The sequence below is a fragment of the Apteryx rowi genome, unplaced genomic scaffold (assembly GCF_003343035.1).
Source record: "Apteryx rowi isolate R43461 unplaced genomic scaffold, aptRow1 scaffold_768, whole genome shotgun sequence".
NCBI lineage: Eukaryota > Metazoa > Chordata > Aves > Apterygiformes > Apterygidae > Apteryx > Apteryx rowi.
Window position 1 is genome coordinate 156,013 of NW_020451058.1, and position 23,800 is coordinate 179,812.

General features: G+C 55.0%; 1 protein-coding gene across 1 annotated transcript in view; it reads right to left on the reverse strand.

Moving 5' to 3' along the window:
- Positions 1-23,800, reverse strand: part of KSR2 (kinase suppressor of ras 2) — a 78,856-nt gene that overhangs the window by 49,460 nt on the left and 5,596 nt on the right. Inside the window, exons 4-5 of the mRNA XM_026088357.1 lie at positions 18,833-19,337; positions 5,214-5,395 (exon numbers count right to left, since the gene is read on the reverse strand). Of these exons, the coding sequence (XP_025944142.1) occupies positions 5,214-5,395; positions 18,833-19,337 (687 nt within the window). The remainder of the gene's footprint in view (positions 1-5,213; positions 5,396-18,832; positions 19,338-23,800) is intronic.

Sequence of the window (23,800 nt, forward strand, 5' to 3'; positions counted from 1 at the left end):
AGCTCAAGTCTCCTCAGGGCTAGATCCATCAGACATTATTAGCTCCCCAAATCCCTCCTCCGAACTTGCAATGGACTGCCAGGCCTGCCCTGTCACCAGCCCTGTGCAGGGCTCTTTTGCAGCAGCTCAGGGGACTGGCAAGCAGCACTGGTGGCATTTCAGGACTTGCAGCTTGCTTGGCCACCACTGCTTGACAGCCCTAAACCCCAGGAAGGCAAGGCCAGGCTGCTTACTGGAGGGAGAATCAGAGCCCTGAACTGCAGATGCCGCTAGTCCTTGGTCACAAAGCCAGTAGGTAGAGCCAGGAACATGATCCAAGAGAAGTGGCCCACCTACCAGTTGGGTTGCGTTATGTTGCGTTGACTGCTCTTTTGCTTCTGCAGTGTCAGACATTGGCAGAGCTGTCCCCACCACATGCCTTTCCTCCAGCCATAGCCAACATGTCTCTGGGTGCTGAGGGTCACAGTGACCACCATGCTGGGGTGGGGAGGGAACCTTCTCCCAGGGCATGAGCTGAGACCTCTTCCAGCTCTGTCCCTGCTCCTGGAGCAAGAACATCACCAGTGAGGGGCCACGATCCAACCAGGTCCCTGCCACGTGAGGGCTCAGACCTGCCACGGCCCACTATCCCCTGTTCTGCTTTCATGACCACATCAGCGTTTCCTGCAGACCCTGGAAACATTAAGGCTAATTGGATCTGCAAGTGACATTTGCAAGTACAAGCCTGCGGAGAAGCCAGCTCCCTGAAGACTGTCTCCAGAGTCACCAGGGCTAACGCTGGGCCATGTGCAGAGACGCAAGGAACCAGGCAACATCCATCCCCTGGGGAGCGGGCCTCCAGGAAGGTCTCCACACTACAGACCCAAGTGTGAAACAGTTCAGTCAGCTGGAGAAATGGTTCATTTTTCTGTCCTAAGAACAACAAAGGGACATGCAACATTTTTTTGCCCCCCCTTCCCCCTCCCCATTTTTGTTTTTTAAACAGTTTAGGAAGGAAACTGTGTTGTTGGTCCATCCTGGAGAACTCAAGCAAGTAGCTTGATCCACAAGGTGAAAGTGCTCTGGCTGGGTTTGCAGCAGGGGAGAGGACAGGCAAAGGGCACAGGCATGGGAGCTATGCCAACCACCTCCAGGTCACCCAGATAAGAGAGATGTGAAGAAGCATAGGATATACTGGACAGACTTTTACAACAAAAAGTAGATGATCCGACCTGACTTCTGGGTGCTTCTAGCAAAGTCATGGGCAGTTGACTCCTAAATGCTGTCTCTAAGTTAACAGTACAGCTCTGGCTGTTGCTTGGTCACAGGGAGCGACCAGACGCACCAGGAGATGGTCCTTGAACCCAGCCAGGACAAACTGTCTTCTCTCCTGCGTCCTCAAGAGATGGGTCTCCTCCCTAGCGCACAGGGATGCTAGGATCCGTAAGCCGCCTTACAAGCGGCATTACTTGCAAATATAAACTGTATCAGTGGTTGGAAAGTTCCTCGGGATCACCAGATGCCACTGCTCATTTCTGGGACCGAATCCTGCGAGGCAAGCCCAGAGCCGTTCAAATGAAACGGAAAAGACCTCGCAGCCGACGGGGAAAAGAAAAAAGGTCCAGCTCTACCAGTGCTTGATGGAGAATACGTCCTGAAGGGAGAGGGAGCTTCTGGCTCCTCAACAGAAATAAAATTGCCCTAGCAGAGACTGCACCAGCACCCTGTCTTTCACCCCAGCTCAGCAAAAGCAAATCCCTGAAAAGCCCCAGGTCTGGGCTATTTCATGGCTAAGTTACAACCCCAGAGTCATTACTTTTCCCCTTTCTGCTTCCCTTTCAAGGGCTGATAAGAAAAAAATAAAATAAAATAATTCAAATTCAACTCGGTACAATTGAAAACCAACATTCCTGGGGCTCCTGGCCCTGCCCGAAGGGGAGCTCACCCCTGCGGCAGGATTTGTGCTGCCGGAGAAAGAACGAGTCTTTCTGCAGCTGAATGCCAGCCCTCTCCCCGGCGCTCTGGAGCTGTGCATCTGCGAAAACGCATCCCGATCAGGGCAAATGTGCCATTAAAAATAAAACAGAACATCCAAGATCACATCACCGAGATCTGATAAGGACCAGAGACAATTCAGATGGGAGCACGCTCCTGCCACAAGCCGCAAGATGAGCCGGGCGTTGAAAAGAAATCATCGAGAGACAGAATCCTTCAGCCTGAGAGATAGGGGTCTCGGAAAGGGCTCGCGAGGCTGTTTGCCAGCATCTTAATACGACAGGAACAACATTTTTTGTTTCGGCAACTTAGACAAGTAATTCCACATCAATCCAGCCCGTATCAAGTGCTGATGGGCTGATCCTATGGCACGATGAGCAAAAGGGAAGAGGACTTTTTCCAATTGGATTTTWAAAGGCTTTAAGGAGGCACGCTCCTTGGGAAAGCAATACGGCAAGGATCGTTGCCGAGATGTGTCCGCGTCTCTCCTCGAGACCCGGGACAGAGGCGGACAGCTCGCGGCAGGCAGGGCCACTGCGACGTTGCCTGGCGTAGGCACAACATTGCTGTTAAAAGGCAACGGGAAACACCAGCAGCCCTGGAGGCACGAGGTGCTGGGCTGGGCACGGTGCAATTCCCGCGTCTTGATCCACAAGGTGCTTGATCTCCCCATCCGAAAATGCGAGCAGGGTGCCCCGGGCAAGGGCTTGGGGTGCAAGCGCCCAAAGGGAAGCGAGAGGCAGCGTGCCGGAGAGGGGGGACAGCACGGCGCGGGCAGCGGGTCGAAGCCACCTAATTCCCATGATGGCAACGCATCCTAGCAAACCCCGCGGAGCCTGCCACGCGCTGCAGAGATGTTCACTCCTCCCCACAAATAAATTTGCTCCAGCACCGCTTGGCATAACTCATCTTCTCCCTGCAATGTAATGAACCCTGGCTTCAAGCTCCGTTAAGCCCAGCGCATAATCACCTCTCCCCGGCGAGGCTGGGGAGCCATCCTTGCCCACACCTCCACCGTCCCCAGGCGTCAGAGGACAGTGGACCGGCAGCAGGACGTGCCTGTTGTTCCTATAGGGTCACAAGCCTATAGGGAGGCAGGGAGGGCTGCACCGAGCCCAGGGGCTCAGCCATGGCATGAAGCGTTTCTCCTCGCCATAGAGGAGAGCCCAGCATGACCTGCTCCAAGGTTTTATCTACCGAGCTACCAGTTTGCCTGTTGCTAAAACCCATCAGCAGAGACCCACCGACTGGTGCAACTAATTCGCTCTCCCGATGGCTCCTGTCTAGCTCCAAACACGAACGTTCGCAGCAGCCATCAAAGCTAGAGGACCAAGGGGAGGGCAGTGGAGAAAGTCACCTCTCCAGCAGTGTTAGTCACTCGATAGTCCATCACTTCTCATTGTAGCGCGCTCCTGTTATGCCACATTGCATCAGGTTATCATGCCACGGGATGTAATCCAACGCTGATGCATGAGGAAACCTAATGCAACACGACACATCGACGGTGTGCCGAGAACGGGCTTTATTTCTTGGTTTCTGGTCCGCTACTTCCCCCCCCGCTGCGGGCAGCAAGTTAGACTCGTTCGAGGCTGCAGGGGGAAGAGCAGTACGTAAAAATACCTTCAGCTCCAGGCAAATCTGCTGGCTGTGCCAGTAAGAGTCAGGTAGTTGGACGTCTCTCTATAAATAACGTCGCCTGCCCGCGGAGCTCCTGCCAGGTCCCATTGTCCCCAAAGCCACGGAAACAGGAATAAAAGGATGCCAGAGACGCCCCAAGGACCCTTCTACAATCCCAAACAGCAGCTAATTAGGGTAAAAATAAACAAATAAACAAACCACAAGGTCTTCGCCTTGCGGAGGGCTGGGAGAGACAGGGCTGCGAGGAGGCATTCCCACCATGGGCAAGCCGGGCGAAGGAGCTGCTCCATCGCCTGCAGACCCAGCGCCGGGGCAGCTGGCACAGCTGGCTCCGCAGCCTCGGCACCGGTGACAGGAGCCTGAGGCCGGGCAGAAGGCAACGAGGAGCAAGCGGCTGCAAACAGGAACGTCACGCTGACTCATTGCAGGCAGCAAACTCAAAATAAGGGTGAAGGACCACATTTTGGGCGAGCCGACGGACAGAAGGGAAAAGAAAGAAGAAAATGAGCCAAAAGAACAGTCTGATGAGAGATGAACGAGAAGAAGGAGGAAACCCACAAGGAGAAGGATGAGAAAAGCGAGTCTGGGGAGAGAAAGGTGGCCAAAAGCACACCTGAATATGGAATCGAAGGGAGTTTGCTTAGCTGAGCTCGCCCTCCCCGCGACAGCTTTGCAGGGCCACTGCTCCTGGCATACAAGTAAATCCCAGCTTCCACCAGCTGCCATGTGTTTTCTGGGAGAATTTTTAGTCCGATAGTCATGCCTGGCTTGTAAGAACTTTAATTCCTACAGGATTAATGCCCGAGACCAGAAAAGGCATGCGGGTCAGGCTGCAACGGCCTTCTCCCGGCCAGCCCCTCCATGCTGTTTGCTCCAAACCCATTTGCACCAGGGCCAGCTTCACCGGAGCCTCGGCACCGCCTGGAAACCCTCCGCAGGCAGAGGAGGCCTGAAGAGCACCTCTGCCCAAAGGCCAAACTTGCCGCTGGATTTAGGAAGGAGCCCTGGAAAAACCACCCTCAGGTGTCGAGGGTCTCCAAAGCAAACTAGCCATCTTCCCACGCTCGCAGGGACATGCACGTTATCGGGATACTAGACCACATCTGTCCGCAGCTGTATCCATGCAACTTCAGACACCAAAACAAGGCACCTGCAGGAGGGATGCACTCACCTTTGGCCACCCCTATGACACAGGGAGAGGAGGGACGGCTCAGCTCACCCAAGATCTGAGGGGCCTCCAGAGCTCCTCACTGCGACTAGAGGCAGCACCAAGGTGTCCCGGGGCAGACAGCACCACGGGGACAGAGCCTTGGCCGCTCACCAGGCTTGGCACCGCGTGCCAGGTCACCCCTTTTGCACATTGTGTTTAAACCAGCACGTTTCAGCCCAAACAAGAGGCAACAGCGTCTTTTGGGAGCTGTGCAATAGTCAGCCAACATCCTCACGACCATTTATACACGGGCCGCTCCAAAGTCAGACTCCCAGGGTTTCCCCGCGGTCACATCCTATGCTTGGCCTTGAGCAGAGCACAGTAAATACTCTGCCCCATGGACAAAGCAAAGAAAAAAGAGGTCCTCCCGCCCCGAGCCGACTGGACTTACTTGCTGAGAAGGTGGCTTCAGTGTGGACAGGAGGCGTGGAGGGCAGGAATGGCGGGTATCCCACGAAGAAGGACCGCAGGGAGCGCTCCGAGAGCAGCGGCGAGCGCTGCGAGGGGATGTTCTCGCAGCTTCCCACGCTGTTGTGGATCTTGAGGTTCAAGGGCTTGTTCTTTTTCTTCACTCTGGAAGGGAGAGGAAGGAGAAGAAGGAGAGAGAAGTGAAGCGCAAGGAACCTGGAGGGTATTTTCTCACGTGTTAAGACATTTGGGAGCTAAGCAAAGCCCCCAGGGGAACAACAGCACCCACAAAAACCACGCACCCAAGGTGCTGCATGCCCTCAAACATCCACAGACTTTTTATTAACTGTTTTTATTAACCTTTTCCTTGTCAGTGATATCAATATAGTCTCATTTGTCCACTATCACTGATTTTCATTAGGCCTTCAAGAACATACTGCATTTGAGGGCTCTGCCTCCTGTCACGCCTGGCTGAAACCAGCCACATGGTTTGAAGGCCATGTAGGGGACGGAGGCTGGGCAGGTCCGCGGGCAGGCGTACGCGCACACAGACACAGTGACTGCTGAAACTCCTGGAAACAGGACTAAAAAGCCACCCCTCCCTTGCTTACCATAGCCACGTCCCCAAAATTGCTGTCCTCTAACCCCGCGTGGGGCGGCATCAAACCTCATTGCTTGGAAGGAGCAAATCCAGGAGATGTTCAACACAAACCTGCCTGCGCGGATCTAGTTTATGATTTATGCCATGCTCTTATGGCGTGGCTGGCAGCACGTTCACTGCTGGCATCTTCGCCTCTGGGCCTCTTCCCACGAGACCCCAGGTGAGCACGTTGGCCTCTTTGGGACAGGAGGGCTGGCTCCGCTGCCGCGTTCATTGGTGCTCTTCCAAGAGGTCGTCCTTACGCCAGCTCCAAGAACGCCACCACGGGGTATCGCTCGCTTCCCGAGGTGAGCATCACACTGACCCAGTCCACGTCCCCTCCTCAAACGCAGACCAGTCCTACCAGCCTCCTACCAGGAGGGAAACTGAGGCGCAGAGGGATTACGGAGCACATCCGGACTGCTTACCACAGCATCCAAGACAGCCTTGCACCTTCATTATGGCCTCTAAGCTCGAGCAAGGCTGCTGTCCATGCGTTTTAATCTGCAGCAGGGGTGGCCCCGGCCGGAGGTCCCACCTCGCCTCGGACCAGCGCTGCTCCCCACCGCCCGCGACTGGGAGCCTGGATGGCCAACAGCCCAAAACGCTTGGTCCCCTCCTGAACGTCAACGTCATCGCAGGCACCTCCATGCCCTCAAGCAGGGCCCAAGCAGGGAACCGCGTTCAACTGAGGAACTCGCCGCACTGAAGCGCCTTGCCCGCAGCTCACGCTCCAGCCAGACCCAGCGGAAACCTCCGGAGCGACAAAAATTGCAAAAATGCAAAAATCCACTGACACAGGGCCGGGAGCAGAACCTCCTTGGCGCTGGTGAAACCGGGCCAGGACAAACCGAAGCGCTGGGATAAATCAAAGCGCTATAGAGCGTTGGAGGTGCAGACACCCATCCCTCGAACACCAGCCCGTTTTTTCCACCTGCCTTTTAATCAAGCACATTGGATTCCTTGTTACGGTGCTGTAATTTTAATTGGGGGGGAAAAAAACACCGCAGGAGGAGCGGAGAGGGAAGAGCGCGAATTGGGCCGCCCCTGCAACGGCAGCGGGCGCCCGGATCCGTGGGGTCTCACGATTTGAGCCCCTCTCTGCGAGCGACCCAGCTCCCTCCCTCCCCGGCGATGCTCGGGGCATCTGGACGCGCCGACTGGGAGGAAATGACCGCGCTGCGCTCAGCGGCCCTCGTTAGCCGGCGAAAATTAAACCGCCCTCTAACAGGCTAATTGTTTCCTCGTGCAGGAAAAAAAGAAAAAGCTGCTGCTGGCCTCGACGTCCCCACGGGAGCTCGCGCGGGGGCCGAGGGTCTCCGCGCCCGGCCGCGGCCCCGCTGCCCTCCGAGCGCGTGGCGGGCGCTCGGCCCAAAGAGCTTCCTGCCACGCAGCGATTAGCCGCTCTAATCTTATTTTTTTCCACCCATAAATCAGCTCCAGAGCAAATATTTACCGAGAGCATCATTTCCTTGCCATGCAGGGCTGGTGACAGCTCTCGTTATTAGGAAGGATGAGTGATTTTGGGCAGAGATCTATTTTTCTCCTTCCTCGTTTTTCTGGAAAAAGAAAAAAAAGAAAGAAAAAAAACCCACGCACGCAGACCCACCAACGTCACAGGGCAACGGATGGGGCGGACGGCAACCGTCTGTCCTGCTCCCCAAAGGGAAGCTTTCTGCTTCCGAAGCCCTTCCTGGTTTCCCTTATTTACCTGCCCAAGCAGGCTGGATGCTCAGCGGAGCCACGGAGTGGGACAGCCAGGAGCGCGGAGCCGCGGGAAACCACAACCCCCCCCCCCCCGTGGGAGGAAGCCACGGACCCGATGGGCCGAAGGCAACGGAGCTTCCCGCAGCTCCCAGATCCAGTGGGGCACCTCGGCCAGACGAAGCCCAGCTCGGCCACCTGGAGAGGACAACGCTGCCACCAGCGCACAAAGAGGAATTTTTCCAAGGAAGAGCGGCGGCGTAATTAAAGTCGCCGTGTCCAATAAAGCAGAGTCACACGGGCCCCATCCTGCTCCCGCTGCTTCCCACGGCCCAGCTGGCCTTGCACACGAGCAAGGACAGACCCAGGTCGCCCGGGAGAGCTGGGAAACTCCGCCAGCTCCGGCACCAAATCCCGAGCCTGCAAATCCTGAAGGCTGGGACTTTCCGGCTGGGAGACAGGGCAGGACAAATGCACCCAAAACCCTTTTTGCTCAGTGACCGTTTTCAGCCTTGGCCCGTCGGCAGCCCCGGTGGGTGCCCCCGCGGAGCTGGGGACACTGCAAGGGCAACAGGCGGCTTTTCCCTTAGTTACCTTCCGCCGTGCCCCGAACCTCCGGGCTGCCCAAGCCCGATTTTTATCCTTGCCTTGCACACACAGCTCCTCCAGGTGCCAAGATGAAGCCTCCATCCAACCTCCCAGGGTCGGGCCGGCGGAGGCAACAGGAGCCGCCAGCTCGTTTTTCCCACGGGCTGGCGCGGGTGCCCCGAAAAGCTGGCAGGACTGGCCGGATCCGGCAGCGAGCCGGTCCACGGCAGCCATCAAGCACGTCATCGTATGCGGGAACCTGCTGAATGCACGATGACCGACCGCTTTCAAAAGCCCAGCAGCCGCGGACGAGGCGCTGAATGCCAGCTCCTTTGGGTGTCAATCCCTATTGAAGGGCTCGTCCCCGCCTGCGACGCGCAACCAGTCAAACACCCTCAAAAAATATATACACGTATATACGGGGGTTCAATAGACGGTGAAAAACACTGGCAGACAGCCGAGAGAAAAGGCACGTCACTCCTTTCAGCTAGCGGCGGCGGGAGCTTTCCGCTTTGACAGGTGTTTTCCATGCAATCCTCAAGCCGGCATTTGAGCACGGGACAGTTCCTATAGATCCCGCAACGCGAAGGCGCCCGGGCGAGGGAAAGCTGAGCGTCGGCGGCACAAAAGCACGAGCGCACCTGGCACCGGCTCATTTGCGTGCCGTCTGCCGAAAGCGGCTTTGCATCGGGACCGCGCTCCCTCCGTTCCCGCGCCGCCCTTAGCTCCAAGGCTTTCAGACCTCGGAGGAGACAGCGCGCTGCGTTACCGAGAGCTTCCTATCAAAAAAAATCACAGCAAATTACTAGTTTGTCATCCAGCCTCCCCGCAGCATCCCCAAAACTGCATTTCCACCCTCCGAAAAGGGAAACCGAGTCTTTCTCCAGCTGCACAAGCAAAAATCCCGGTAGCATTTACAGGCTCAAGCCTCCGTGTTAAATAAAAGATGGGAAGAGAGTAATGAAATCTATTCGCTCGGCAGGCATTTGTTGTCACTTGTGAATGCTATTATTAATAACATCAAAATTAAAAGAGGTGATTTAGCAGAAACGGGAGGTTTGCCTCCGCAGCCGACTAATTCAGACTACGTTTCCTTCACCGCTTTGCTCGTCTCTAACGCACTGCAATGTCGATGCAAGAATTTCTCTTAAAGAAAGGGAAAAGCAAGGATGGGGGGAAAGAAAAATCCCGCATTGGCTTTCCGCAATGGATTCAAGATCGCTGCCGCCCRGCCCTAAGCGCACGGCCTCCATCAGGATTCAGCCTGGAAGATTTATGGCCTTTTGACTGGCTTAATTGCCCAATACTCTGTATTAAATCAGAGCAAGGCGAAGCTAAAGCACTTCCTCTGCGCTGCAGCAGCGCTTCGCCCGCCGGCAGCGGCCCCCGAAGTGCCGTGCCGGGACAGCGGGCGTTTGGGCTGTCCCGAGCAAGCCGAACTCACGTGCAATAACAAAAAGGGGGGGAAAAGCCGAGAGCTTCGCTCTTGCATTTTTCCCTGCGGGAAGACCTGCCGCCTCCGTAAGGAGCTAGCGGCTAGCGCCCGCTGCAGCACCCGGAGGGTTCAAGGCAAACACACAGGGAAATCCAGAAGATTAGTTTAACCTGCCGGAGCTGTTTGCACGGAAGGAATTTCCTTGTTATAAGCCCCGAGTTGAGCAAGCTCCATGCAATATTAGCCTGATATTAAAGAAAAGAGAGAGTATCTACCAGCTGTTACATTTATCCTCCTCATTACCGTAAGAAGCAACAAAAACCCTTTTCCCCAGGCCAGAGAGGAAGCAGGTTCTTCATATCAAAGCCGTGACAGTTAAATATTTATTCAAGTGTCTGTCCCTGCTTCCCCAGGACGGCTGCGTTTTAAGGTGCAAGTCTTACTGATCTATTATTCCCTTTTTGTAGCACCAAGCGTAACTTTTTTATCGCGGCTGCAAATTATAAAGCTGGGAAAGGCTTTGAAGGGAATTTGCACCAAATTGAAAGTTTTCCTCCCCGAAACTCAGGCTCTGTGCAGAGCCGGCCCCGCACCAGGGGCGGCAGAAGCGGCCGCTGGGAGGAGGCGCGGGCGGCTCTGGTGGGCTGGCCGCAGGACGGAAGGAGCACGGAGAGCTAATTGCCAGGATCCTGAAGTCGGTCCTGTTTTTCATTAAGTCCATCTGTTTTCTTTGTTATGTTTCTTTGGGGGATATGAAAGGACCGGGCCAGATAAACACCGCTTTGTGCTGCACAGCCACCAGCTCCGGCCAAACGAACGTTACAGAAACGACGCTAAGGTTGAGTCTCCTCTTGCTGGAGTCCCTTTCCCAGCAGTTTAGCTCCGGGGCCTTTTGCATTTGCACCGCGGGGAGCAGCTTTCCCCATCACTAAACACAGCCCCAGCCTACCAGGGCAGCTCCAGAAGGATGGTTTTCCCCCACCAAAGGAGCGGGATGAAGACCATGCAGCTCTCCCTCTGTATAAGATCCCACTTCCATGCTTGCAACACCCAACCGAAAAAGGCAGGCAACCAAACCAGGCAAACTCCTGCCTGCGGCGGTCCCAACACCACCTTGGATTAACACAAGCAGAGCAACGTGCTCCTTGGCCCAGGCATCCATATGCACTTCTGGGCTTGCTGGGAGGCAAGTCGCAGAGAAACTACAGCACCCGAGGGAAGTCCTCAGGCTTCATTTCGCTCATCAGAGCATCTCAGGAGACCGCCAGATCTGGGCCTTCCCGTTCCCTGTCCTCCCACGGGGACACAGTCCCTCACCCAACAGCACGAGGGCAACGACAGCGCGCTGCTACCTGCCACTGCGACGATGTTAATTCTTATCTAAATTCATAATCACGCTCCCGGCTTTTAAAGTGGCGAGAGGATGCACAACTTCTCATTAAAGGACACGGCGAAAAGTTTCGCTTCCAAGCATGTTAGCGCTCCTGCTCCTCTTGATGCAATACCACAGCAGTAATTAACATTAATGACACACCTAAGGAGAACCGCGTCCCCAAGCAGTGGGATAATTGCAGCGGAGAGCCAGTTTGTTACGGAGGCTACACATCACTGTCAAGGCGCTGTGTGCAAACCGTACTTTGAGAAAGCTGGAGACAATCCAGAACCGGTGCAAAACACCACCGCCCTGACTCACCACCAAAGGCACAAAGATTGATCAGAAAGATTATTTGAAAACAGAGATGGATGTGGCTCATTTTGTTCTCCCAAGTCCCCCCGCCCTTTAATTCTCTCCCTGTTGCAGAAGTACTGAGCAGGTCTCCGCGTTTGCAGACAGCATACGGGACAAATAATACAACGCTTAAAATACTGCATACGGATTATTTGCACATTTTAGTAGCGTCCGGCTGCATACACCTGCCCTGCAAACATCAATCTATCACTGATCCACCATGCCAAGAGCCCACCTGCATCTCCAAGACCAGCCATGTTCAAAGAGACAGCAGACACTAGAGGTAGCTTGTGAATCTAACCCACACAGAATAAGAAATAATTGATCTACTACATAGAAATGTTGATTGGAATTGATACTGGGGAAAACATTATTATTATAAAGGTTGCAGAGCGTTAGAATAAATGACCTATCACTGAGCAACATTTAACAGCAGCTCAGATAACTCTGAGGGACAGACTAACCGCAGACTGCTCAGGGTGGAGGGGACGGTGGAGATCACCTCTGGTCCTATGTTTCTGCTAGTCGGATTCGTTCATTCTTTCACCTCTCCGCCTATCGCTCAGGGCAACCCAGAGAGGTGCGTTTCATCCCGTCCTTTCTACCAGTCGCATGCAATCCGGTCAGATGGGACGGACTCAAGTGCCAGTTACAGGCAGGTCTCCTGCTACCACGCTATATATGGCCAACGCTGCCTTAACCATGATGGTTCCGCTGGCCTGAGCTGGGTTTGTAGACAAAACCCCCTGTCTAGCACTCAACCCAAGCATGGCCGTGATGATGCTGAACAAGGAAATGCCTTCAGGAAAGGTTGCTCACAGCACAGTTTTCTTTGATTGAAAATACTCAAACCCACGGCTGGTGATTCAGCCCTTGAGCAAGGATTCCTTGCAGATGTTAGGAACGAGCAGCACCCATCACCAGCGGTCACTCCCACCGCTGGCCAGCTAGAAGAGCCCATCGCTTCTGATCAGCCAGTTCTTCACTGCTTGGATGGACCTTGTTTACAACAGATTGAGGACTTTGGAAATCTTAAGTGGCACTGAAGGCTGTGGCCAAACAATACAAGAAAAGCCCTGTTCTAAGTGATTTCTCTGGTATGCGGTATGGAGAAAACACCCATAACAGAGGGCGTCTCAACTTCCTTAGTGTGGGAGAGTATTTGCACATTGTAGAAATGAACTCAGGGCAGTGACCAATTTAGAGTTAGAAAGAACACAAGGAAAAAGGAAGGAATACGTGCTCTATCACCCATTCAGATGTATATCTTCATCCATCCAGGATATCCTTATCCTGATTTTGAAAAAAAACGGCACCAAGGAAGAACCTGAACGTCGACAAGCCTAAGGGCAGCGAAGGTGATCGTTGCAAGGCTTTGGATAAGCATCTTTTCCATCAGAATGCCTAACCCTATCCAAATTCACATCTTGAATGCAATTGCAGAGATACAGGACAAGGAGATCTCCTTGAAAACATACGCAAGCTACTTGTGGATTACGCGGAAAGGTTTGCGATTAACACGAGAAAATACGTAAAGCCACTGCAGCGTGCCAGACAGCTCCACAGCCGAGGTCCGGTCCCATGGGGAGGGGGTGCCAAGAAAATCGGTACACTCACACCAGCACACAGGTCACCTCGGCCACCCCAAACCCTTCTGCAGCATGACGCGCCTGTATCCCCAGCGTGCACAGCAAGCTCAGAGGGGTGGGGATACCCATGAGCAAAGCTGCCTCGCGCTAGAGCAGCTCCCCCCAGCACAAACCCAACCGCAGGGACACCCCTAACACGCCGTATCCACAGCAGTTACTTTGCTTTAGCTCTATCAAGAGAGCTCAGCCGTGTTAGGTCACACTGCTTTAATTTACCATTGATATGACATGATCATCCCCCCATGGTCGATTGCTGGAGGCTATCTGAAGGCCTCAGAGTCCATTAATTTGGCTAGATACCAGCATGGGAAAGGCACCATGACTGGGAAGCGCTGAGGCTTTGGGCTCACCTCCCCTTTGCGTGGGTGCTGGTGGGTTTGAGGAGCGTGGCACCAGTTGGACCAGCCACCCCACTGCAGCTCTGGACACCAAGATGCGGAGATAGTCTTGAGTCGGCTATTTTGCACGTACCCCTTCAAGGGTTAATGTACACACTCCTGAGCTTGCTTTTAACTGGCTTGATGTTTGCTCCCCAAGTAATGTATTTTTAAGACCTTCCATTCAGAGTTTGTTATTTTGACTTCTTGCTGATGAATAATCATTAACTATCCATGAAAGATTTAAATGGCCCATGGAATTCATGAGGTATTAAATGGGCATTATATTATCAGCCACTCTAAATGTTTTGTTTCCGTTTCAAGACCATTCATGAGATGTTTATGGGTTGTGGATTTATGGAAGCCAGGGGATCTTTTTAGGAGTAATGTTCCATACCCCAGAGTTACGGTCAACAGCTGGAGGCTCCATGCAGGAAAATCTGAGGCTGTAAGCTCAAAAAATTTAACCCCTGCTTCAGAAGATTTAGGTATATGGAAACACAAATGCAGGCATAAGGAAACAGTGAATTACACTGTAGACATGATCTCCTAAAGACAGAACACAAAAAACCTTATGCTATCATCAAGAGTAAAGCAGTACAYGGTGGCATCTTCCGGAGAGGACACAGTTGCTGCTGCTCCTCTCCCAAAAATACTGTGTTGTTTTCCCTCTGCCCCTGAAGTGAGACAGTGAACCTGTTACTGCAGACCTGTAACACAGCAACAGCTTCCTCCCCGAGCTGCAGGATAAGGAGTATTCATCTCCTGRCCTCACACCTCCCTCCGTGAGATAGGTCCTTCTCTTTGCTCTCTACCCACTCTTGCTGACTGCTACAGGCAGCTCCTCCCAAACGTTTCTACCTGCTGAAGCTGGATGGATGCACTTTGCTATGGAAAAAAGAGACTCCTTCTGAAAACAAACTCGTAGCCGAAGCACGGTCTTCTGAGCAAGGAGATACAGCTCCCACCAGCAGGGATGGCTCGGGTGGCTTTAGTTCAGAGCAGGATTCAACTGAAGTCATTAGGTGTTCATTCCAAGATGATCCTCCAATTCCCCTCTACAGGCAGGGGCATCTCTGGCTCCTCTGAGCACAGTTCATCCCCTCCTGAGATAAGACAATAAGGTGATGAAATAAATTACCCCAAGAGACACGAGTCTCATTCTTGGGACTGGGGCCAACCCAGGGTTTGAGGCCCCACCAGAGAGCAGACAGCAAAGGGGCAGGATGGGGGTGAATCTAGACCAATAAGTAAATTTAACCTAATTCAACTGAACGCAGTTTGCTTTGGGTTTGTTCACGGGCAAATTTTTGTTAGCATGTGCGTTCCCAGTGCAAAGGCTGCATGGCTCCAACTCCTTGCGTGGACACGTTCAGCACGCAAGGCACGCTTGCATGGGGCAGCTGCCAAGATGAGGACCTCCATGTCCTCCCACTGCATGGGAGGCATTGCCATCGCTCCAAGTGATCCCAGGGCACACACGCCCCTGAGGGCCCTGTTCCCCCAGCAGCACCCTCAGCCCCACGGGATCTCTCCAGGGAATCGGGCTGCGGTGGCAGCCTGGGCTCACCTAACACGTCCACCCAGTTACGCACAGCTTAACAAACCCACCTCAGGAATTAACTCTGATCTCCTGAGTCTCCCTGTTCGTAGGCAACCTACCGTCTGGCTACGCAACAATTTTCCACCTCAAAAAGGGGGAGAACAACAGGGTTCACTTACACAGGAGGTTGCTTTATACCAGGATAATGATCACATGCTGATGCAACTCCCACTTGTGGACGTCTGTTTGGGAAGAAGGGCAGCTTCGCTCAGCTTAAATTGCTTCCAAAGCAACTCTAAGGTAGAAAAACCATTCCTACTTCATTACCAGGATGCAGGCATCTCACGCCATTGGAGATGCTCTGCGCAATGGTGGGCTGGGCACCTCCTGCATCCCATCTCCAGCCCTGCGAAAGTCCTCGCACACCCCAGAGCACCCAAATGGCACTGGCCATGCCATCCACCTCCGTTCATGCAGGGAATTACGTTGCCAACCTTACACCAGCTTAAATCAACACCTAACCCTCTGCCTGTGCAACTCGCCCGTACAGGGAGACCCTTGCGCTCCCCAACTCTCACTTCTTGCCTGTTGAGGCTATCAGCTCCCCGGGGTGAGTGTTGCACCTCTTTCCATATTGGGACATCACACTGCTAATAGAAAGCCATGATCAGGAGCAATTCAAGAGCCTCCTGGCAGAGCTAAAACCAGAAGGGGGATATTGGAAAAGGCTTCAAGTCATTTGGGGGGGATAATCTCAGTTTCAATGATCCTGATGGTTTAGGTTAGGAGTAAAATTCCCTCCTGCAAGGAGCTTCCTTGCAAAGCAGAGTGCAGCACAGAAATCAGACACCGCAGAGGTGATGAAATTAAAACGAAAACCTAGATTACATGTGCATTACATGGACACCACCAGAAAATAAGGATTAGCTGACACAGCAGCCTGACTGGAGAGTAGAACGGCCCCGCATTCACTACATTGCCCTGGCAATCTCAGTAAGACTACTCTTAAGAAAGACTTTACTCTTAAGAAAGACTTTACTCCAGAAGTTTTACTAAGGTGGACACAGCCACGGGATGTGCTATGCTTAGAGTAACAGGAGCTGGGCTACAACGAATTTAGAAGCCACATTTTCTCTGAATCCAGGCAAAGCGCTAGCCACCGAATCCACCACTACGCCTGCGGCACGCCGCTGCTCGAGAGCAGAGAGGGGGGAAAAGAGAGAGAAGAAAAAAGCTGCCTCTTTAATGCACTAATTACTACCCTGAAACACTAATGGGATTAGAAGGCAGGATTTAGTGGTTGCCTCCTGAAAATCATTAAGCACCATTAGAGTAAATTAACCTCCACACTTCTCTGAGCAGCTTTGGGGAGCCCGGGTCCTTCCGAGCCCCCATCTCTCTGCATCGATGCCATAAACCCCCAGTAGGACACTAGCGCAACAGAGCGCTATTAATATTTGTTGTCTCTTTCCTCTATTAATTTTGTTTAATAAACTCCCCGGGCTGCGGGGATTTGCCTCGAGCCAGCGACTGCCGAAGCAGGCTGGTGGCACGCTAATTGTAAATTAAAGTTGCATGATCCAAGGTGGCACAGTACCAACAGGAAGCGGAGACCGGAGTGGCGAGGCAAATGCGCCGAGGCCTTTCTGCAGCTAGGACAAAAAAGGGAAAGGTGGATGGAGGAAGGTGCCGTCCTGGCCTCCCGACGTGTCCGTGAAACYGAGTTCATGATGAACTTGCTGGAAAAGCCAGTTATGATTTCAGGGATGATTCACAAGGTGCAAAACGTACTCTTTGCCTGCTCCTTTCTCTTGGCTTGTGCAAAAAAAGTCAAGCCACCCTGCTCCACCATCCGGCTCTCAAGGCCCAGCCCAGGACAGCTGGGAATCAGGGACTGAAGGGTTTTTTGGAGAACGATCCAGACACAAGCTCAGGCCTCACTCCAGCCTTGTGTCAGTCTGACCTGGAGGGCGGGAGGACGACGGGGCTGGGGAATCAACAAACCTGGGGCAACCAAAGGCAGCAGCTGGGTGGATACAGGCCACCTTGCTCCCAGCATTTGCCGTTGGTTATGTATAATATCCTGACGGGCGACGTCATCTAGGAACAGACCTTGGATCAGATGCTGAAATCTGAACAAAACCACTGCAGAACACACGCTAAAGCTTCGCTCCTGAAAACACGATGATGCTTACTGGGGACAAACCAACACAAATACGACTTCAGGTGCCTAAATATGAAGGGGGAAGGAGCATCTTACACCAGAGGCATAGCCAAGTTGGAATCAAACTGTTCCCCAAAGTTAAAAGCTCTTACAGGCAGAAATCCATCATTCTCCCATCTAGGGGAGGAAGATGGTTACCCACGTTTTCTTGCCCTAACTGCTGCCGCCCGACTGCTGCGACGGCCGGGGCCGCAGTGAGCGACCGCAGAGGTGAAACAAATGACACCGCGTCGAGGCGGCACCGCTGCAGACGCAAAATAAACCTGTCGCCTCCGACTCCCTCTAATCTGCCTGCGCCGGAGCAAGAGCAAACACGGAGCCGGCAGGCAGCAGCGCCATTCCCAGGCTTGCGGCCTGCAAAGCAAAGAAACGGCAAGGAGGGATCCCGCGCGGCTGGGGGCTTTGGATGCTGGGCACGGAGGGATGGCGATGCAGAGGGAGCTGCGGCGATGGGGATAGCGATGGGGCAGAGCCCGCGCCGGGAGCCGGCACGCAGCCGGGCTCTTGCCACCGCGGCTGCTGCGGGCCATGCCGGCAGGACGCCTGGGCCCGGCCGGCAGCAGGGCTGGTTTAACCCTTCCTGCGCTCCGGCCGGGCTGAGCCGCGGCGAGCGGCAGCCTCTCGCTGCGCAGCAGCAGCCTCTGCCGGCGCGGGAGCCGCAGAGCCRGCCGTCCTCTCCCAAGGGCGCCGCTGCACGCAGCACCCTCCCGAGCCCGCTGCTGCATTCGGCCACCCTCATGCAGGATGGCCTAGCCGACGGGGCCCCTGCGGGCCCAGGCGTCCGGGGCTGCGTGGGCTCTTGTGCAGCACCTGGCACCAATTACTGCTGGGGTTTAATTGCTCACCGCGTCTGAAGCATTTCCAGCATCAGAAGTTAGCAGGGAAGGAGGCCAAAGAGCCTCTGCAAGTAGCATCAGGGAAGGAAGCGCTGCTTGCGGAGGGCTTTAGGAAGGGTCACGTAAAACATCCGGGGCTCGCGTTTCGGCTGAAAGATGACCCTTCCCATCTTTTGCTCGCGCACGCTCACGCCAACACCTGGCCCTTAAGGCAGGGCCAGGCACCATCGTCCCCTCGCTGCAGTCGCAAAACGAGCCACCCCCAGTGTTTCAGCACCCCGGATGCCACCAGCGAGACCTTGTGGGACACGGGGGTTTGCAGAGCTACGATCCCAGGCTCGCTCTGGCCAACGACCAACTCCGCAGCCTCCAGTCCCGCACAGGGATGTGGAGCCCCTCCAGGCTCAGCACCGGGCACTGTACCCTGCTCCCAAAGAGGGAGCTCGAGTGCAAACGCAGCTCCCTGCACAGCCGATGCACGCCTGCACCGTCCCCGCTCTTCACGGAGCCCTTCTAGCTTGAACCTCAGACCTGCCTTTTGGGGGGCATTTAAACCAGACTACTGACACGTTGCACATCATTCAGGCTGCAAAGGGGCTGGAAGACGTGCAGCAAGCCCAAAGTACTCCAAAGGGACCTTCTGGACATCCTCTGCCTGGGGACCTCCATGCTCCCGCAAGCCTGCGAGGAGCTGGTGTCACCTGGGGAAACCAAGGCAAGGAGAGGGCAACGGGGTCGCATGAGGAGCAACCTAGGATTCAGTCCCTGCAACCTCACTGTTTTAGGAGCCAAGGCACTTTGGCAAAGCATCTCCCACCCCACGCCGGCGTTCAGCGCCGAGCGGCTCGCCCTGCCCCGCTGGAGGCGCCCAACTTACTTGGGGGTGTGCGCCTCGTCCACGCGGTGGCCCAGCTGGAACTCGTGCGACTTGCTGCGGTGCAGCGCCGTGAAGCCGGGCAGGAGGTGGATGAGCTTGCGAGAGGCCGGGGGCGGCGTCCCCGGCGGCTTCAGCTTGTTGCGCCGCCTCACCGGCGGCGTGCCCGGCGGCGTCATGGTGGTGACGATGTTGGGCGTCCGCGGCGGCGTGTGAAGGGCGTGCCGCTGGCGCGGGGACGGCGGCAGGGAGCGGTGGCCGGACTCCACCGGCGGGCAGAGCCCCGGGTGGCCCTCCACGGTGAGCCGGTCCACGTGGGTGTAGATGGGGCCGTGGGCTGAGCCTGCGTGGCAGTAGTGCTGCACGCACTTGGCCGGCACCTTGGGGCTCGGCACGAGGTGCGTCCTGAGCCACGGCACGGGCTCGGGCTGGCACACGGGGTTGTTCTCCTTCCCCGTCTCCGGCGTCGGCCACTGGATGGTCCAGTCCTGCTTGGAGAGGCTGCCTCCTGCAACGAGACACACGGACACGGCCATGCAGCGAGGCGCGAGACCCTGCCCGCCGCGGCACCCCTCGGTGCTGCAAATGCACCGGCGCCGCGGAGGCCCYGGCCGGGACCACTCTGCTCTCGCCCCGGCACCAAGCCGAGCCAAAGACAGGGCTCCAGGCAGGAGGTGTCCAGCAGGCACACCAGCCCGGCCAGGCTGCAACCAGCACCACACAACAGCTCAGGACCCTTTCAGCCTCTGAAGGCTCTGCATGTCTGCAGGCACAGGGTGTGTGTGTGTGGGGGGGGTGTCACTCCAACCACCCAGGTGAGACCCATCGCCTCCAACCCAACCACCCAGGTGAGACCTACCACCTCTGACAGACCTATCACCTCTGACAGACCTATCACCTCTGACAGACCTATCACCCAACCACCCAGGTGAGACCTATCACCTCTGACAGACCTATCACCCAACCACCCAGGTGAGACCTGCCACCTCCAACCCAACCACCTACACGAGACCTGCCACCTCCAACAGGCCAGCACCCAACCACCCAGGTGAGACCTATTGCCTCCAATGGGCAAGCACCCAACTGCCCAGCTGAGACCTAGCACCTCTGACCCAATCACCCAGGTGAGACCCATCGCCTCTAATCCAACCACCCAGGTGAGACCTGTCACCTCTGACAGGCCATCACCCCACTACCCACGTGAGACCTGCCACCTCCATCCCAACCCCCCAGGTGAGACCTATTGCCTCCAACAGGCAAGCACCCAACTGCCCGGCTGAGACCTAGCACCTCTGACCCAACCACCCAGGTGAGACCCATCACCTCCAGCCACCTGCCCCAGTCTCACCCTTCCCTCCTTCTGCAGGTTGCAGAAAAGGGAAAAAAACAAGGACGAGAGGAGTCACACTTTAATTATCAGTCCCCACCGGCGTGGAGATGAGTAAAGACCCGCCTGCGCTGACTTCAGAGCGCCAAAATGATGGACGGGACTCGAGATCTCATCACCTACTTCTTTTGATCGCCTCCTCTAATAAAGCCTGCATAAAAATGTAATCTCTTTATTTTAAAGAGACTCCTTCCCCCCAGCCCCGCTTGATTATTAATTGCCTGTCCTGCTATCTATTCACCCTTCTCAAGGGAAACGTTTTACTTCAAACTCTCGAGAGGAAAAAAATGATGTATAAAGGCGGTTTTTGAAAGGAGAGGTTCCAGATTCGACTGGAAAAGCTCTGGGGGAAAAGGGGGAGAGGAGTTTCTTGAATTGGCCTCCAAAAGCAGAAGGAAATAGAGTCCTAGCAAAGAGGGAGGCAGCCCTGGGAAAGCCGCGCTGGCCGGGGGGCGAACGCGGGACTTCGGGGAGCTCGACGGGAGCAGCAGAGGGGGGGCCGCAAGCGCCCGCGGCCTCCGCTTTCTGCCGACGGGTGCGAGGAGCTTTTTCGGTGGCTCCTACAGCTGCTAGGACGAGCGATGAGCCAAGCAGGGCAATATTTTAGGGAAGAACGGTGCAAGTAAGGGAGCTGGAGCAGCTTGGATCAAAAATGCTATAGAAAAATAGATTTCTGTCTAATTTGACTTCAAAAAATAACAATCATCTCTTTGCAAAAGAGACGGGAAAAGGGCTCACGGAGCGCCGTGGCCGTGTCCGGGCATCCTGCAACGCCGCCAAATAAATAAATCCTCCTGCAGGCTGTCACCCCCTCCCATCGTTAACCCATGCGCGCCCAGGGATTTGCACAAATCAGCATGCACGGTATGCAAATCCGCACCCCCCCATTGGCTGGCCCGCGCGCATAGATTTACATAACTTAAAACTGCCCGGATGCTGCGCGCCGGCCTCGGCGCTGCAGCGGCCCAGAGCTCCCCCGCCGGCTGCTCCTTCCCGCCAGCGGGAATCGTTCCCGGTTGGGGGAGCCGGCGGCTGCCGCGGTGCCCCCTCTCCTTTCCGGCACGCGTCGGGCTGCTAGTTATTTGGAGGGTTGCCTGCGTCGTAACGCGGCTGATGCAGYCGCGAGCAAAAATAACCCCGTTAGTCGGGTGGCAGGTGCGTCAGGGCTAAAAATACCGCGGAGGAGCTCGGGAAGCGTATTTTCAACCCCGTCGCTTATCCACACGCGCACGCCRCAGGTAGCGGGCCCTCTGTGAGACACGCTTAAACGCACTTTTTGCAAGCAAAAAAAATAACAATAATCCCCGAGCCCTAATTTCAGCTAATGCTTTCGGAGCTGGTTTCCTCAGTGGGCTCCCTTGATCATTCCTGCTGCTCTAACGGAGGCGATTTTCATCCGAGAAAGTGGGGAAAGACAAGAGCAGGCTCCCGTTTGCCCCATCTCCTGCACGCTCCCCCTTTTTCCAAAGTCCCGGCTCGCCGAGCGGCTCCGGGACATGCAGAGCTCCATCCACCCCGAGGGCTTAATTAGAGAAGGAGCTCTTAGGAAGCACTCCATTAAACCAAACGGCAAAACGACCGCGGCGGAGCGGCCGGAGGGATGCCCACCTTGAGGACGAAGCTTTTGCGTTTCAGATGAAGGGACGCGGAGAGACGGCAACGCGCCGCGAGCAAAGCTGCTTCCCTCCCCTTCCAAAGGGCCCTCGCCCGCGTCCATGCAAACCTCCCCCTGCTCCGATTAAGCGGAGCGGCTCGTCACCGCGGGAGAAGGCTGAGATGGATGAACGCAACCAGGCCTGGGCACACTTATCGCGTCCTGTGGCATCTTCTGGCCTAACGTCCCCCTCCGGCCCTTCCGGGGTCTCCTTTAAGGGCTCATCATTAATAAAACCTCGAAGCCCTTCTAGGGAGGGAGAGGGCTAAAGGCGAGAAAAAACGGAGAGAAAACACCCGACTGCAAGGAATGATGGCGGGGGGGGGGGGTCAAAAATTAAGCGGTAGCTGTTTTAAAGTTGCTGGAAAAGCTTGGGGTTTGGTTACCCCGGCATGAGCAGCGCTCAGATAGGAGGTATCTCCTCGGCAAGGAGATGCCGTGCCCGGCTGGGGGGGGGATCACATCCCACCCACGGCAAGACCCGGTGGGTTTGCAAACAGCAGCCTCCACTGTGATCATCTCGGACGCGACTCCGCCAAAAATGCGCTGCCCCTTTGGACGCGTTTTTTTTGCCCAAAAGGGGCAGCGAGGCCCCTCTGGAGCTGGAGCCTGCAAAGACGGAGCCCAAGAAGCAGCCTTCAAGCCTGGTCCCGAGCAGGGTGCTCTGTTCATTGCTTTATTTTTAACATCTGCCCTTTTTTCCCCCCATTCTGGCTTGCATTTTTTTTTAAATCCCCCTCGAAGTCGCAGCATTCCTGCTAGCTAGGGGTTTCGGCAGGGAAACCGGCAGCGCGGGAACCGGCGCAGGAACCGGCGCGGGAACCGGCACGGTCCCGCACCCCCTGCGCAGCCTCCTCTCGCCCTGCCCGACCCCGGCACCCACCCGCAGCCCTCCGGAGGCCGGGAGACGCTCATAAATATGCAGCGACGGATCATTTTTTCCCCCTCGGACAGTTAATAACCTCCGTGCGTAACTCGCTAGTCACACGCCACCGACTCCTCAATCCACAGTGGCACTCCGCGGCTCTTACTTAATATTAAATTAAACCTGTTTGGAGCTCAAAAGCGATGCCTTGGCTGCTAATAAAATACTGCCTCCARGTATAAGGTTTCACAGCTGCCGGGGAGGAAAACCCAATACCGACTCGTTAACGGAATAAAGCGGGGTTTTAATATAGGGTTTGAGCTGCATTCGATCAAGTAACGCGCTTTGGGTTTGGGAGCTTTCCAGGGTAAGACCAGCTTCTGCTGTCTCGCGGGTATTAGACCTCAAGGACTTAGCCTGCATCTCCCTTCCTCTGCCGGGCTAGGATAAGCCACTATTTTTAAAGGGGGGGGGGGGGAAAAGGCATCAGCACCCCGAGTTTTGCTGCTTTGGGAGCAGGGACGGGCAAACCGCGAGGTGCAACGTGCTCCCGCCAACGGCCTCTCGCCATTTCGGCGGCTCCGACACCCGTCATGCTGCAATGCCGGCCCCGTTCCCCCAAATCACACCCCGTTCTGGTAAAATTCATTGTATTTTCAGCAAAAAAAAATATATATATATATATATATATATATATATTAAAAAAACACACCCAGCGACCTGCTTTCCCCCTCTCTCCTCCTCCTCCAGCCCCCATTCCCACAGAGAATTGGCCTGGGAAATTGGATGCCTCTAATTAATGACTCAATAAATAGAGATTGATGGAAAAGGTTAATACTGTACCTCATTTCGGCTTTATTAATACTAATCTTGGCTTCTAGAAAATCGACCACCATTGCCCTCGCGAATAAATTGCACGGTGTTTTAAAGAGGCAGCAACTTGCTCATTAACGGTATTTCAAGACTAGGAGTAGCTCTGTTTAAAAAAAAAACACCACAAAAACACAAAAAAGCCACATGCGATACCATATCTACTGCCCTGCGGCACATCGGAATTTCTCTCCG